We start from the raw sequence: 15,452 nt of genomic DNA on the forward strand, positions 1-15,452 counted from the left end.
TGCCAAATAAAACATGCTTTAATTCTTCTTTAATTTCTTCTTTTTTGTGTGCTACTTTTATCCTGAGTAATAGCTGAAACCACACATTCATTTTCACATCCACAGTAAAAAAAAAAAAAACTGAGCAGTTAGAGGTTTGGGTTTCTACATATAAGTCAGGAAGGAAATTCAGCATAACATTTAAAACAATTTAACTTTTTATTTATTTTATTTTTGAAATTGTTTTCGGACTAATTTTGTGAGATAGAGATTCTTTCAGGCTTGCCTTGTTCCTATCAACTTTAGTTGGTTTCCCAGTCCCACACAGCATGATGCTGCCTCTACCGTGTTTCATACTGCGGACAGCATATTCAGGTTGTGTTCAGTTTTTCATGATGCTGTGTTTTTTTTTTTCAATGATCTCTAACAAACACTCTGACTTCAAAGAACGTCTGGATTTATACGGAGATTAAATTACACGCAAGTCGAATCTATTTTACGGATTTCTGGAGGCGAGTGATTGATCTGGATTTTATTTAGAGATACCAGAACGCAGGGAGTTGAATACAAACACCTTCTGCTTCCAAATTTATGTCCTACTTTGTCTCGTTCTGCAACATAAAATCCCAATAAAATGCAGCAAGATTTTTTTGGATCATATTTCAATCATGATCAAAGCAAAATGAACAAATATTAAGGAGACCAAACAGTTTACTGGTGATATGCATCACATCTTTCTTTGTCTGTTTTATTAAGGAACCAGTTGGGAGACAGTAATAGTGACAGACAGTATTTCTACTTCACCAATTGTTCAGTAGCCACAAAGAAAATGGGTATAAAAACAAAACAACAATTCACATTCTTAAAAAAAAAGCAAAGACATGCATTGAATTCAAGCGACATGTGCAAAAATATGCCTATAACTTTTGACAGTGTTTTGTTTCAGACCGTCCTTATGGCAAACTTACTGGGCTTGCTTCCTCTCATGGACACTGCGCCGCTGCGTTTATAGTGATGGATGCAGCATCAGCTAACTAGCATGATTTCATTAATGAACACCAATATGTCCCGCCTCCTCTGCAGATACAAGAACGTCGTTTCTGTGTAGTGAAAAGTCAATACTGCTGTGGTTTGAGGTATGCTTACAGACCAGAGCTGTGCACTGGCAGCAGCAGGATTTTAGGATTTTCAGTTTTACGGTTTTCATCTAACTGCAGCTGATATTTCACTGAAATTCTTAGATATGCAAGTAAAACAGAGTCTGTGTCAAATACGTCTGTAAATGATACCTTTTCACTTTTTGTTTCCAGGAATTTCAAGTGACAGCCTTTGTGAAATGTAACACATATCTGCATGTAATGTAAATGAGTCAGGGGAAGTTGAGTTATTTTACTTTTAAAGTACAACCCCCCCCCAAAAAGGATTCAAGTTTCTGCGTTTGCCTTTTTTTCATTTTTTTTTTTGTTTCATTTTTGTTTTCAGTTTCTGTTGTTTATGAACTTTTAAAAACTAAAGTTCCTGAACGCGGTTTTAAGAGTTACAGTCAAATACGTGCGCATGTTAGTGCTAATAAGACAACCTTGATATTGGGCGTTAGAGGAGCCAAATCGACTTTAAGTCCAAAATGGCTGATTTTTTCCCCTCTATTTTCAGTAGCTTTCAAGTAACCAATAAATACCATTACATAGTTAAAAACATGCAAACCTGAAAATGTGTCCTTCCATTGTCTGTTAATTATTTGCCAAGACAACCAGACAAAGGAAGATATTTTTATAAATAAACAAAGCTAAAAACATATAAAAAGCAGAATTAGACTTAATGTTTTAGTCCTTACCCTACAGTAGATAATGCCAGTTTCTAAATAGCTACAAGAAGTTCAGTCATGATAACACGGGTTGAAGCAGTGAAGAGATGAGCATGCAGGATGGTTGGGAGTGAGTGAGTTTATGAGTACTGATAGAAGGGCTGTTCATCCGGTCTGAAGCCGTACGCCGTGGCTGGTCGTCCCGTCAAAGAGCCGGCCTGGTCAAAGACATCACTGACGTCCCTGAAACAGGAAGACAAACAGCTTTAATAAGAAGGAATGAGCAGATGAATGAGCCCGTCCTATTTATTAAGGCTACAGTAAACACATTAAGCCCAAAATGATTCAGTTTTTAACTTTAAAGCCCATTAGGAAACTGGAACCTACTTTTGTAATAACTAGACCCTTGAGCAGAATGATCTTTATTTGAAAAATCCAAAACTCAACAAACATGCTAGCATTAGCATGTTAATGACTGAATCCTACGCAATGTAAACTTATATTGACGACCTCACCCTGAGCCAACTCGCTAAAAATCGCTCCAAACTCCAACCCAAAGTTGGCAACTCTGAATTTTATCATCGCAGTGGACTACACTGCCCCCCACTCACTGACATGAAAACAGGGAGCGTGTTGACCTTGTTCTGCTCTGACTGTTTGTGTTTGTAAGATGGCAGAGAGCGCCCCCTCCTGGTGATTGCCAACTCACACGCCATGGTGCGAGTCTCCATTCTGAGGCTGCAGGTCGCTGAAGAAATCCGGGCTCACTGAGCCGTCTCCTGGAGTTATTCCATCTGAAAAGGGTCGACGGGAGCAAAAACGATTCAGTCAAGCTGCAGGTTGGATCAGTTAGTGCAGAGTATCTTATTCGACATGCATTATTCTCTGCAAAGCGAATACCTGCGCTGTAGAACAGATCCGTCCTGTCGTTGTCGTTGTCGTAGAGGTACGGTTCGGCCTCGTCGACCTGGCGACTCTCGACCATCTCCAGCCACTGGTTGTTGTGGAAACGAAATTTCTCTGATTGGATCTTATACCCCCACTCCGCGTCATACTCCTGGTGGATGAAGAAAACATATTAAATACTAAAGAAGATCAACAAAGCGGATTTTTTTTATTCTTTATTTAAAAATGTACACGCAAATATGGGTCAGATTTCCTAACTAAGATATTTCCCTGGGCCAGACATCGTCTTTGGCCGATAAAAGGCGCGCAATACCGCAACGCACTCACTGCAGATTAAACACAGAGGGTTAGCGTTTTGGATGTGATGCTAAAATAAATATTTGTCAAAAGGGGTTAAATTTACAGTTTTCAATCATTTTTGCATGTCAGTGTCGATAAAGACATGCTGTATGTGTCAAGCTAGCTAGTGTCACTGCCCAAGAGACAAAACATTGTGGGTTTTCCACACCACCAAGTGTTGACTTCATGATTCTTACTGTTGAAGGAATTTTTGTTTGTTTGTTTTTTTTATAGGATTTTCTGAAGGTTAGCAAAATATATGGATTTCTTTTCAGGAATTTCTACCAAATGGAAACCAGATGCGGCCTGCAGGTCGCCGTCTGCAGAGGTCCGACTTACAGCAACGATGTCGAGAGTGTTGTCACACACTTTCCTGATCTCTGCGTTCTTGTCATGCATCAGATCAATCAGGTAAGCTGGAGCCTCTACGGGAAAGGTTAAGTGAAAAACAACAAAGGTCGCATTTTCTCGAATAATAATAATAATAATAATAATAATAATAATAATAATAATAATAATAATAATAATAAAAACCATCAAAGCATTTCGGTTTGTTGTCGATAATTATCGTTTAGGATACGAGTGTCTTTAATGATGACGTCTCGAGTCGCTTGGTGAAACACCATCTGGTAGAAGACGTACACGATCTGACACACAAACTCATCGTCCTCCTGGCGAGCTACGCAAAAAAACACGGTCATAAGAGTCAGTTGCATATTTTTGTAATGTAAAAAAAATATATACAATAAAAGTAAGCCAGAACAACCTAGTTGCATAGGTTTGCACGGCGTACATTTATACTTTACATAATTAGCTGAAAAATATAGATTTCTTGGATTCCTCTTGTCATCAGTTACAGTGAATCTGATTAACATGAAACAAAGTTCAGCCATCCTAATTAGCTTTTTGCTTTAATTAAAGCCACAGTTTGCAGAGAAATTATAAAGGATCAAAACTATCTCATTATTCACAGCAATCAGTGAGAAGAAGGGAACTAAGTGATGTTGCAAAACAAAACGCTGCTCTGTCAAAGAGAATAGCATAAGGTGTAAAAACGTCTGATTGATGGTCTATAACCGTTCAGTGTGTATCCCCGTGTGTTTGTATTTACCATTGAGCAGCTCAATAAGGGCAGGGATGATGCCTGATTTGGCCAACATGGCAGCGCAGGCGTCATCTATGGAAACCGTCCCGATCATTATGACCACCTCCAGGATGAGGTCGTCCTCTGCCGAACCTGAAACGCAAAGTAATGTTAGCATGGGAGGTTCTCAACTCAACACAAAATCAATTCATAAAACAAAATAGAAACAAAGCAAAGAGATATTTAGATTTTATGATCCCAAAAACTCAATTTTGGAGACAATTCTAAGAAAAAAAAAAAAAAAAGAAGAAGAGGGTTTTTAATGTTTAAATGATATTTTATGACCTGCACCATCATAGGTAACCTGTTAACTTGATTAGCAGACTGTTCACAAAGAGCTACAAAAGGTCATTTCTAAACAAGCTTGTAGTTCGCACAATGCTGGATGTAAGCATTTTAGTGGAAGGTTAGCTGGAAGGAAAAAGTGTGCACAAGCAACAGTAACAACTGCAGCCTTCGAAGGATTGTGTTCAAGAGTTGTAGGAAAAAAATTTACAAGCTAGACCGCAGCTTTAGTCACATTTCCATCAACAGAAATAAAACGATAATGTCCGAGAGCAATTCCTCCATCTATTTAGTACCTGGTTTAAGTTTGTCCTTGAGAAAAGGCACCAAGTTGTACTCCTTCAGCACCAACTCCCAGTCGAGGTCAGGGATAGTCAGGTTGGCCAGCGTGCCCAGACACTCCAGCACCCACTCCTCCTCTTCCTCGGTACGGATCTCTGCCGCCAGGTCGCCGACGTAGTCCTGAAAAGGGAAAACGTCCCAACTCGAGAAGATCCGTCACAAAAAGATTTACGCCATCAGCCGTGAGAAGTGGCGATTTTGTTTTCTCACAACGTACGCCAAAACTTACAATGAACAGCGGCTTGGTTGGGCCGTCGTGCTGGGAGATGTTTCTGATCATCTTCATCACAAGGCAGTCTTTTGTTTTCAGAGCTCTCTTCATTAACATCTTCAGCCCGTTTCCTTCAAAACGCAGAACAAAACCGGTCCGAACGGGCCTCTCCTCCACAAGCCGCCTCCGCAGATAAAAAAAAACGAAACGCTTCTGCTGAACGTGACTTACCTTCACACATGAGCTGTGCGTTCCTTTTGTTGGCAGCCAAGTTGATGCAGATGGAGATGAGCTCCGCCTCTATTTCCTCGCCCCCGTGGTCGTACAGCATCTGCATCAGCTACATCCGGACACAAACGCACAGAAACTTAGCTTGTTCCTACTAGAAAGCGTCCATCGCTTTAAAGGTAAACGGAGGCCACTGTACCTGAGGTATGCAGTCGGTGTAAACAAACATGCCTTTGAAGCGGTCGTCCATGCTGACGTGGTACAGGATGCGCATCACCACCTGCCGATTGCTCTCGTCACCTGCGCGACGAAGGAACACACGGTTTGGCCTCAGAGCGCAGCTCACCGTACTGCGGACGGCTGCAGATCGAGTCGGTCGTTACCCAGCAGCGACGTCAGCTTGGGCAAGAGCCCGACTTCCACCATCTTGGCTCTGAGTCCCGAGTCAAAAGAGAGGTTGAGCAGCAAGCGGAGAGTGAGGTTTAGCAAATCCTCGTGCTCACAGGGAACCAGACGCGCCAGGCGCTCGACGGTGTCTAGCTCAGCCTGCGAAAATAAAACGCAAGCAGTCTAGCGCTTCTGTATTCAAATCCTAAAGATAGGTTTTAAAAAATGTGGTGTAAAAATGATCAAAAATATGTAGGAGTATAAAGACAAGTGAATCACAAAAACTCATTTCAAGAGGGCACCGTTGGAAAATTCATGTTTAAGTGCGACGTGCAAACTGGGGTGAACAGGTCGGATCTGTTCTACAGTGCAGGCCTGGGCTCACCATGTCATTCTTGTTCTCCAGGAAGATGGACAGCTTTTTCAGAAACGAAACCACCAGCACCAACAGCTCCTCGTCGTCGCGCTCGAGAACTCGGACCAGCAGCCCCACGATGTTCTTATTCCTCATCTTCAGCTCCGTCCTCGTGTCTTCAGCGAGATTCAGCAGGAGGTAGAGAGATACTGGCAGGTAGGAGGGAAAGAGGAAAATGAGCAGGGGAAAAAAAAAAAAAAAAAAGCAAACTGGCCAAATGCTGACGAATGAGATAGCTTCCTTTCATCTCAATTTTAAGCTAATCATACCGTGAACCTTTCCATAATTTGTCACTTTAAAACGATGAATTGTTATGTATTATTTCATGTGGTAGGTCAACACAAAGCAGTGCAAACTTGCAAAGGGAATGTAAAATACTGGTTTTCAAACTTTTTTACAAACAGAAATGCTACAAGAGTGGTGCCCGTTCCCTGCAACTGCCGCTGGAAGTCTTTTGAGGCAAGTCTCTACCAGATTTGCCAATGTAAATTCTGAATTTTTTGCTCATTCTTTTTATTTTTATATATTTAAAAATGAGCATTTTTTTCTATTTGCATTTATACCCAAACCTGTGTTGCTCTGTCACATAAAATCGTAAACAAATGCATTGAAGTTTGTGGCCGGAACAAAGCAAAATGTGAAAAAATAAAAACAAAACAAAACTACGAAAACTTTTGAAAGGCGCTTGTACATCAACACACTTCTCACGTCAACAGTAAAGAAAAAAGTGATCTTAATGATTTTATTTAACCTCTGAGAAGCTGCTCCTGCTTAGCCAGAAGGCCGTGGTATTTCCTCAGAGCTTTGTCCTGATCTCTTCTTAGCGAGCCGTTTTCTGGTGCTGACTCACGTGAAAAAAAAAAAAAGCCACATTAAGGAACAAAAGTGTCATGTAAGCCAAACAGACCACACAAGAGAGGAGACAGACCGCTCAAACTGTAGCGGTGGATGATCGCGTTAAAAAAAAAGAGAGAAGAAAATAAAGGATATAAGCCTTGCTTTTCTTGCGCAGCTCCTCGCGCCACACGTCGTACCTCTTCAGCTCGTGTTCTACCACGCTCATACACAACGCCCCGATTTTATAGTGACTCACCACGGCGTGAAACTGAGAGAAACTGCAGCACAAGACGCGGCGAGGTCAAACAGTGAGGTCGGACTTACTCAAGGAAAATGTCTAAGCTTGCGTTTAGGGTTACCTGGAGAAGCAGAAGAAGATGTAAATGATGATGGTTGCCAAGTCGACACTCTGCTTCCAGTCCTCCCTCAGAACTCGGGCCAGAGCTCCCAGAGCGGCTTCTGTAGCGACACAAGGCCATGTTCATGCTAAACAACCTCATGTTTTCTACCACAATAGAAAAAAAAAATAAAAAATGGCAGCACCTGCAGCACAATTATGGAAACTCTCAGTAAGAAAAAAAACTAATATTTTACATTTGGGACTTAACTTTAGTACATTTATTCAGTTTAGGAAGAAAAATATTGTTTTTAATAAAAGCATGGGTGTAACAATAATTAGCATCCGTAATAATTTCTCTAAGATAAACTCAAAAGAAAGATGTTCGTAATTAATTACAAACTTTATCTTTTGATCAGGATGATTACAAATATTTCATCAGTAATCAACATTTTCCTGTTTTCTTGTGGCATGAATATGACACAACGGCCCATTTCCCTTAGCAACTCAACGTGGGAAAGAGAAAATATCATTCAAGAAAACGGCAGCTTGAATAAACTGACCCAAATCAACAGTAATTTATAGTAAGTCTGACTCGAACTGTGAGCAAGACGGTAAGGGAGGAGGGGAAAAAAAAAAGAAATCTAAAAATAACTGAAGCTAAAGGGGACATCCTCGGGTAACCATGTCTCCATAGCAACGGTTTGGTAGGATGATAATGTACCGTTATGTAGCAGCTCCTCCAGGTTGTCGGGGTTGCGGGCGAGCTGCAAAATCAGAGCGGAGCCTCTGATCTTCTCTGGGATGCCTTCGTAGAGCAGCTCAACATACTCTTCTATTCTGGTTATAGAGGCTTCCTCGTTTAACTAGACACAAATAATAAAAGAAGAGAAACCGACAGACTTAGAAGGTTTTATAACAAAACATTAAAAACACTTTTCTAGAGCGCAATCATTTCCAGAAGCACTGACACATTTAGTAAACGTTAATGTTGTTGTACCTCCATTCCTTCAAACGGTGTCAGGTCTTTGGGCTTCACTGCTCTTTTCTCTTTCTTCTCCACTGATCAGGGGGGAAAAAAATGGTGAGAACCAAACTATATCTAATGTCACTGAGTGCAACACTGAAACGGATGTATAAATTCATCACCAGAGCAGGAGGAGAGTAGTAGTGTCCATCTCACCTTTCCCATCCATTGGGGAGGATTTCCTGTTCTGCAGATAGTAGAGCAGCTGCTCCACCTGGGGCAAACGGGACATGGGGATGAGCTTACACTCCTCCACCACTTTCCTGGCCAAAGCTGCCACATCTGTAGTGGGAGAGAGGCTTTTCACACGGACACTGCAGGGGGGAAAAGAGGAGAAAGTGGAGGTTGACAGAGAAAAGATAGAAGTAAACACTTATGTGAAGAATCTATTGATCTTAGGCTTTTATTGGCCTGTGCTGTTATTGATGAAAACCAGATGCTCTCTCACATTTTCTGTCCCTCCTTGCGTTCCCCCAGCATCGGACCTCCGTCTTCTCCCAGAATGGACGCTTCCACCTCATAGTGGACCACCAGGGCCTTCTCTGTGGGGTGGACGTCCAAACTGCCTGCAGTCACTTTACTGCGGGTGATAATGAACAAACAACTCGCGTTTTAAACATCTTGAAATCAGTTTACGGACGTAAGAAGTTAAACTTAGAATTAAATAGAACAGTTAGTTCCCGTTATGATAAGCGTGTTAGCTGCAAAGAAAGCAACAATGAGATTTATTTATAGCATTTTTGGTTTATTTCAGGCAACAGACTTGATAGCTCTGTTGCCGTGGGGCGTGAAAACATTTCAGATTTATTTTAGTCTTGCAATTATTACTTTAACAGAAAGATACACATTTCAAGAAATACTGTAACACACGCACACACACACACACACACAAATATTCGTCTTGGTATGACACCAGTAGATACAAAAACTCCCCAACATAAGTGGCAAAGTTTGAGTCAGATAAATGAATCTATTCCCTTCGCACTTTAATTAACAACTTATAATGATGAACTCTATTAAAGATTTTGGATGTGTCCATTAATCACATGAAAATCAGCTTTATTTCACGTCTTATGTGTTTACTTACATCTTTCTTCTAGACACGCATACATAGATCGATAATTTAATATGTAATATCATGTTCTCTAAGAATCTGCTTAAAGTAATGTTTTATTTTCATCCATCAGCCAAGACCATCTCAGCTCCCACAGGGAGACACACCCAGACAGCAGCATACAATGGATGGATGGCTAAATGACAAAACATTCGAGCTACATATTAACAATTAGCTGAACTCAATGCATTAATTAACTATGACGTAAGTACACACAGACACAATTTATTAGCTTTTCAGTTAGCCGGTTTTTTTCACTGAAGCTTTTAGCTAGCTTAGCTCTGACCCAGATTTAATTGGCCAGGCATTTCCTCAATTTCAGACCGGTTTACAAAATGTTATTAAAGCTGTATTACACGATATAGCACTGGATGGTATTTTCAGAAGGCTTTTACAGAGCTGGTGTTTATATTGTAGATTACTTAAAGCCGATCCTTGAACTAATTTGAAAGGAAAAGCTCATGTTTTACATCGGCTGACAAGCAGCGCTAGCACAGACGAGGTGTTGATGAGAGGAAACTGCGGAAAAAGAACTTATCCTGCGTAAAACATGCTTCAAGTACGTCCCTAAAAAGATGGATTTAATGTATGCCGAATGACAACAATGGTTAAATTACAACAGCTATCCGTAAAATGCACAGAAACGTAACCAAGCAGACAACGAAGCAAAACTAAGAAAAAAAAAAAAAAACTTCACACAAAACTAGCCTACTTCAGGTACATTTCATCGGTAGTTACAGTTGCTATATCTTCGAAGAAAACAGATTATTGATCACATTATGTTGACATAAAAAAAACGATTAAAATAAGTCAGTTTTGAGTTCTACTGCTACTTACCGTTTGAGGTACCGCGCGTCATCCTGCATTTTCTCCCACTTTATAGTTTTAAGTTTTTAATTATGGTAATAGTTTGACCACATCTGATATATTCCCTAATAAATCACGACTTCATCAATCGGCCAGCTGCCCACTGATACCGCTGTCAACAGAGAAAAATACGTTCGTCTTCTTCTGTTTAAATTTGACGTTGAAGAAACGATACCGCCACCTACTGCGGAGGAGGCAGAATAGCAGAAGTGCTGAATAAACAAGTATAGGAATGAATCAACTCATTGTATCCTTCAAGTCCTTTTTCTTAAAATGCTAACTTGCAGTTAATAAATAGGGTTAAATAAACGTTTAACATATTTTCTCGTCTTTTATCTTCTTGAAAGTGACAAGTATTAAAATTATTTCTTCTAATCTGCAGTCACAACTAGAAAAAAAAAACAACCACACAAGCAAAAAGAACTGAAAATCTTTTTTATTGTAGTATAATGATAAGATTTTTATATTCCTCACACCCTCAAGTTTACATCTAGCTGCTTCTAAATTCAGTCAGATTTTGCAGGGTGCTGCTGGATATTTACTATTATATGTTTAATATATTTATACTTTATTCCCCAGCTCTGATTTTCTTCCCCTCTACACTCCTTTATCCTCCTCTTCTTGTTTTTTCTCTTTCTCAGGTTTCCATCCAACCCGCTTCCCTTCTTTTGCTTTAACAGGATTTACTTTTTTTTCCCTCCTTTACTCCACTTCCCCTGCATCATCTTCATCAGCAGCACATGCGCTGAACTCCTTTTCAGGTAGGAGGCCGTATTCATTGAGAAATCCTTCCACATCTGTCGCAAAGAACTCCTCATTGAAGTTTTTGGTGATGGCCAAGAAATTTCCCAGTAATTCACCAGCTTTGTAAACCAGCAGAGTGGGAAGAACCTGGATACACGAACAAGGATATGCAAAGTGGGTTAACAGATTTAAGTATTTATGGTTTATCAACATGTCATAGTTTGTGGGTGAGAGAATTGTAATTGTAAAGTGGAAATGGATGGATTATTTTCAACATTTTCTATCAGTAAAACGTGAACAGTATGGCACACATTTGTATTCAGGTCACTTTTAACGTGATACTCCTACATACAACCAGTTGTTTTCAGATTTATCTTAATAATCTCAAAATTACTGCAGATATCCTGGCAAGGGCCTGAAACTAAAATAAAATGTTTTGGTCAACATACAAAAGCACTACATGTGGTAGAAAAACAAACACTACACATTACACTGAACACTCCATCAGCAGGACAACAACCCTAAACAAATATACTAACTATAAAGGAATGATTTACATCAAATCATACTGATGCACTAGAATGGCCCAGTCAAAGTCCAGATCTTACTCCAGTTGATGAAATTGATGTTTACAGATGTTTTCTGTCCAATCTCAATGAGTTCAAGATGCTTTAGAAATAGAAACAGGTAGAAATTTCAATCTGTAGATGTGAAAGGTGGTAGAGACATAGCCCAAAAGATTTGAATACAAATCTCTGTTTTGATTTTTATACGTAAAGCATGATTCCACTTTACAAACACGACAAACAATGTGTTGGGCTATCTTAGAAAATCCCAAATAAACCACATTGAAGTTTGCTGTAACTTGGATGAAATTGAAAAATGTCAAGGGGGACAGATTTGGACTCAGCATGAAACGGCACTTTTAGCTAATACCACTTTCCATTTGGAGGCTATTGTAGCAATCTAAGTTATTCTTCTTAGTATTATTTGTTGTTGTTATTTGTTGTTGTTTTTTAAATCAGTGAACTGACCTCAGAAGAGAAGCGTTCTGCAGCCCCTGTTGCCACGGCGTCAATGCGACAGAACTTGACGGTGGGGTACTCGGAAGACAGACAGTCCAGACAGGAGTTCATCTGCTCACAGCCTGCCAAAGGACACATAACCCCGTATGGTTGGATTTCATAGGCGCTATGCTGAGAAAACAAACTGTGTTCTTAATGAGCTTCCTGAAAACGCTAACCTTTGACACCATGCTGGTAGATGTGGACCACAACCAGGGTCAAACGATGCTCCTTCTCTATCACCTCCAGGAAGGCTTCTCCGCTCTCCAGCTCATGGACGCATTCAAACTTGGGACCAAAGCTGAGGCGCTCATGCATTTCCTGCATGCACTGTTTCCTGTAGCGCTTCAGGCAACGCTCATCCTCCTCTTGGATCAGCTCGTACTCCTGCGCGCTCATCTGAAGTTGAAGACGTGTATCATTTGCAGTGGAATTCATTCGATGTGAGCATCTGAGGCTTAGTGGGATACCTTTCTGTTCTGCCTCTCCTTGTCGTCGTCTCGAGGATTAGACATCTGTCTCAGCAGCTCCCGCTTTTTTTGAGGGACAGTCTGATCCACACTGTCCAGTTTGTATCTCCGCCAGTCGTTGATTACACCTTTTGGGCCTGGAGGCATGCAAATACGTACATCCACAAACATGACTTCTAACACACAAGAAAAACCTAAAATATGTTCACTTCTTTAGATATGCGCAGACTTTAATTTGGAGTTCAAATTTCAAAGCTCACTCAGAGGGTACAGCAGCCTGTGTCAAAGTGGGAAGTGTAAATAGATGTACAAAAAGCTACTGCAAAATTCAAGCATTAATGGAGATACTTTTTCATGCACAGCTGTGCAGGTCTTTAGTGCTTATCTGGTATTTCTCTGACCTGTGTGATTTGCGGGTAGCTCTTCTTCTTCTTGGAGAGACGACATCCTTCAAGTGGCCTGCAATAAACAAAACAATTAAAAACCTGGTCCGTACCACATGCTAACCACTTCACAACAATTAAACACAAACACAAGCAACAAAAATATAAATAAGACTATTTTTTGGCAATGTACTAATTATTGAAACAGATTTCTATTGTATTTTCCCATCTCTGATTCCTTTTTTCTCTTAATTTATGTATAATCAGCATAATGTTCCACTTCAGCTGCGTAATTCATCGCTAATTTAGGCTTGCTTAAATCTGCAAAATAGAAACTGGGCTTGATGATTAATCCTGTTATGAAATTGTGTTATTTTCTATCTACTTTTTGTGCTATGATAATTCACATTTAATGTTTTTCATCAAATTTCCACCAGTATGTCTATGCAAATACAAACAATAACATAAAGTAAAATAGGGGTTAGGGTTATTTTAGGGTAAGGCTAACATAAAGTGAAGCTAACAATTAACCTTGAAAATATACAGTATTTCTTCTCTCATGGTGCACAAACCAATGGAATCAGACATCCTGTTGTCACAAGCAGTTACCATGAACCAGGCTGAGGTATGCTTATCAGATTAGACTGAGATTACCAGTATGACATGCACGCATTCTGAGGACATCTTCTTATGTATGTGCGTGTATGTGCTATGACGTGTTTGTATTTTCATATGAAGATCAAATTGATGTGTTGATGCAAACTCAAATGATTCCATTAGAAACCAGTGACAGAAATATTTTATTCAATTAGATTGAGTTCATTTAAGAAGCACATTTGAAACAGTGTGAGTTCTTCCTGCTCACAAAATATTGACTAATTTAAGAGACTGTATAGTTTTTTATGCCTCCTTAATGACTAAACGTCATATTAGGATTCTTTCCTGCACATGCTCTTTATTTGTAAACATTTCAAAAATAACTTGCATCAGTAACATTATTATTTAAAAGAAAAAAAAAACTGACTGTAGAGTCAGTACTCGTGTTCCACCCACTCAAAACTGAAACCCTTTACATGCACAAAAGAAGACACAGAAAGATGCTGATTCAGCTGAGCTGTTGATGACTACTGAGTCCTAATCTGCACCAGTCAGAAAACCGGTAAAGCCCATTAATTTGAAGGATACAATATATATATGCATTTTATCATGTGCAAGTGAAAGAAGAAACATTTCTTCTGTGCAAGAAATGACTGATGCACAACAACTTAATGGCAAAATAAACCCTGCAAAGAAACTTAACGAAATATTTATTTATTTATTTTTTTTACTGAATATAACGTTAGAAATATAAGTGATGGTGCTAATAGTTTAAAACAAAACCTGCAGCACAATTTTTAAAGCAGGAATATAATTCTAATATGACTTACTTTGTATTATTGGTCTCAGTCTGTTGAGTCAGTTTCTTTTCTCCTCTCAGTCCAAGTATTTACTGGCCAGCCAATGCTTAGGAGTGAGGGCAACAACAAGCTGGTCAGAGGGTGGGGACAGAGATGAGTGAATAAGCTTTCTCTTCCCCGTCATCTTCATCATCCCTGTCACTTTAACATACAGTCTAATATGATTAGGTATAATACAGGTGCAGTTTTATGGGCTAATTATCTAACCCCAATTAAAGAGTAAAATACTAACATCTGGAAAACAATGGCTGTTAAGCATCTCTGATCATTGATAGTGGGTGTTGATGAGTTTTAGACTGATCTACTTTGCAGAGTTGTTTTAATTTAGTCATTTTGGAAGGTTTTCAAACAGGAACTGTGCGGACTTTGACAAAGGTTTAGGGGACAAACTCCAGTTAAAGTCTTTGACAGACAAAATTGTGTCTTCTTCAGATAAAGATGTTTATCTTTACTAGATTGCGAATCATTTACAAGTCAATGTTGCCTTAATGGAAAGTGATTTTTTTTTAAAGTTTTGAACCTGTCAAAAATGTGGCTACACCTTACTTGTCTTGACCCAAGGCAAAGCAAACTAAGCAGCCGCTTAAAACCCCCGGGCCACTTAGGGGCCATCTCAGTGGAGCTGATTTTTAGTAATAATTTCTATGTCATTATAATATCAAAAACATACAATTTCACTATGAACCGATTTGTTTTTTTACAATAATATATATTTGATAATGGATGTAAAAATCATTATTTTATGGATAAAAAGAAAAAAAAATGCTCTTGGACCCAGCTGCAGTGCAATGAGCAGAGCATCCAAACGTCCAAAGCTCCAGTGGTCACAAGTTAAGTTAGTAAAACAATGTCTCAGAAAATGACTTATAATTCAGGGAGGGAGAAAAGAGGAAGAATATAAAAAAGCCAAGATAAAGGTTTGTTTTAATGTGCCTTGGTAATGTAATGAAAAAGATTTGTAAAACTGCTAGCCACCGATCATAATCGGCCGATTTTCGTGAAAATGTATGATCGGTGATCGCTGATCACGATCTCTTGTTACCGATCACCAAAACGATCACCTTTATCTCACTTCGCAGCCTGAGTGTGCAGCGTATTTCCTCTTTCCTTCA

General features: G+C 39.5%; 2 protein-coding genes across 2 annotated transcripts; both read right to left on the reverse strand.

Moving 5' to 3' along the window:
* Positions 1-691: 691 nt before the first annotated feature.
* LOC103146974 (kinesin-associated protein 3-like) lies at positions 692-10,221 on the reverse strand. Its single transcript, XM_007565087.2, has 20 exons — positions 10,193-10,221; positions 8,690-8,821; positions 8,398-8,555; positions 8,215-8,276; positions 7,939-8,080; positions 7,237-7,336; positions 7,031-7,155; positions 6,792-6,890; positions 6,011-6,189; positions 5,622-5,784; positions 5,438-5,538; positions 5,242-5,350; positions 5,029-5,141; positions 4,754-4,919; positions 4,140-4,265; positions 3,609-3,707; positions 3,368-3,453; positions 2,684-2,840; positions 2,493-2,577; positions 692-2,026 (listed from the first exon to the last, which is right to left on the reverse strand). The coding sequence occupies exons 1-20, from the start codon at positions 10,219-10,221 to the stop codon at positions 1,924-1,926; spliced, it is 2,334 nt and encodes a 777-aa protein (XP_007565149.1). The 3' UTR covers positions 692-1,923.
* Positions 10,222-10,643: 422 nt separating this feature from the next.
* Positions 10,644-14,433, reverse strand: LOC103146973 (phosducin-like). Its single transcript, XM_007565086.2, has 6 exons — positions 14,311-14,433; positions 12,902-12,959; positions 12,501-12,637; positions 12,210-12,429; positions 12,001-12,113; positions 10,644-11,113 (listed from the first exon to the last, which is right to left on the reverse strand). The coding sequence occupies exons 2-6, from the start codon at positions 12,945-12,947 to the stop codon at positions 10,925-10,927; spliced, it is 705 nt and encodes a 234-aa protein (XP_007565148.1). The 5' UTR covers positions 12,948-12,959; positions 14,311-14,433; the 3' UTR covers positions 10,644-10,924.
* Positions 14,434-15,452: the final 1,019 nt, after the last annotated feature.

Source organism: Poecilia formosa, unplaced genomic scaffold (genome assembly GCF_000485575.1).
Source record: "Poecilia formosa unplaced genomic scaffold, Poecilia_formosa-5.1.2 Scaffold172, whole genome shotgun sequence".
Classification (NCBI taxonomy): domain Eukaryota; kingdom Metazoa; phylum Chordata; class Actinopteri; order Cyprinodontiformes; family Poeciliidae; genus Poecilia; species Poecilia formosa.

Bases quoted from the DNA above. Each gene is read 5' to 3' on its own strand.
- LOC103146974 (XM_007565087.2), bottom strand. From the start codon at position 10,221: ATGCAGGATGACGCGCGGTACCTCAAACG. The intron at 8,277-8,397 runs GTGAGATGGACA...CCCCCTGATCAG, and splicing joins CTCCCCAATGGATGGGAAAG to TGGAGAAGAAAGAGAAAAGA. The intron at 6,891-7,030 runs ATATCCTTTATT...TTTTTTTTTCAC, and splicing joins GCGCAAGAAAAGCAAGGCTT to GTGAGTCAGCACCAGAAAAC.
- LOC103146973 (XM_007565086.2), bottom strand. From the start codon at position 12,947: ATGTCGTCTCTCCAAGAAGAAGAAGAGCTACCCGCAAATCACACAG. The intron at 12,430-12,500 runs GTATCCCACTAA...CTTCAACTTCAG, and splicing joins AGGAGAGGCAGAACAGAAAG to ATGAGCGCGCAGGAGTACGA. The intron at 12,114-12,209 runs GTTAGCGTTTTC...GTCCTTTGGCAG, and splicing joins CTACCAGCATGGTGTCAAAG to GCTGTGAGCAGATGAACTCC.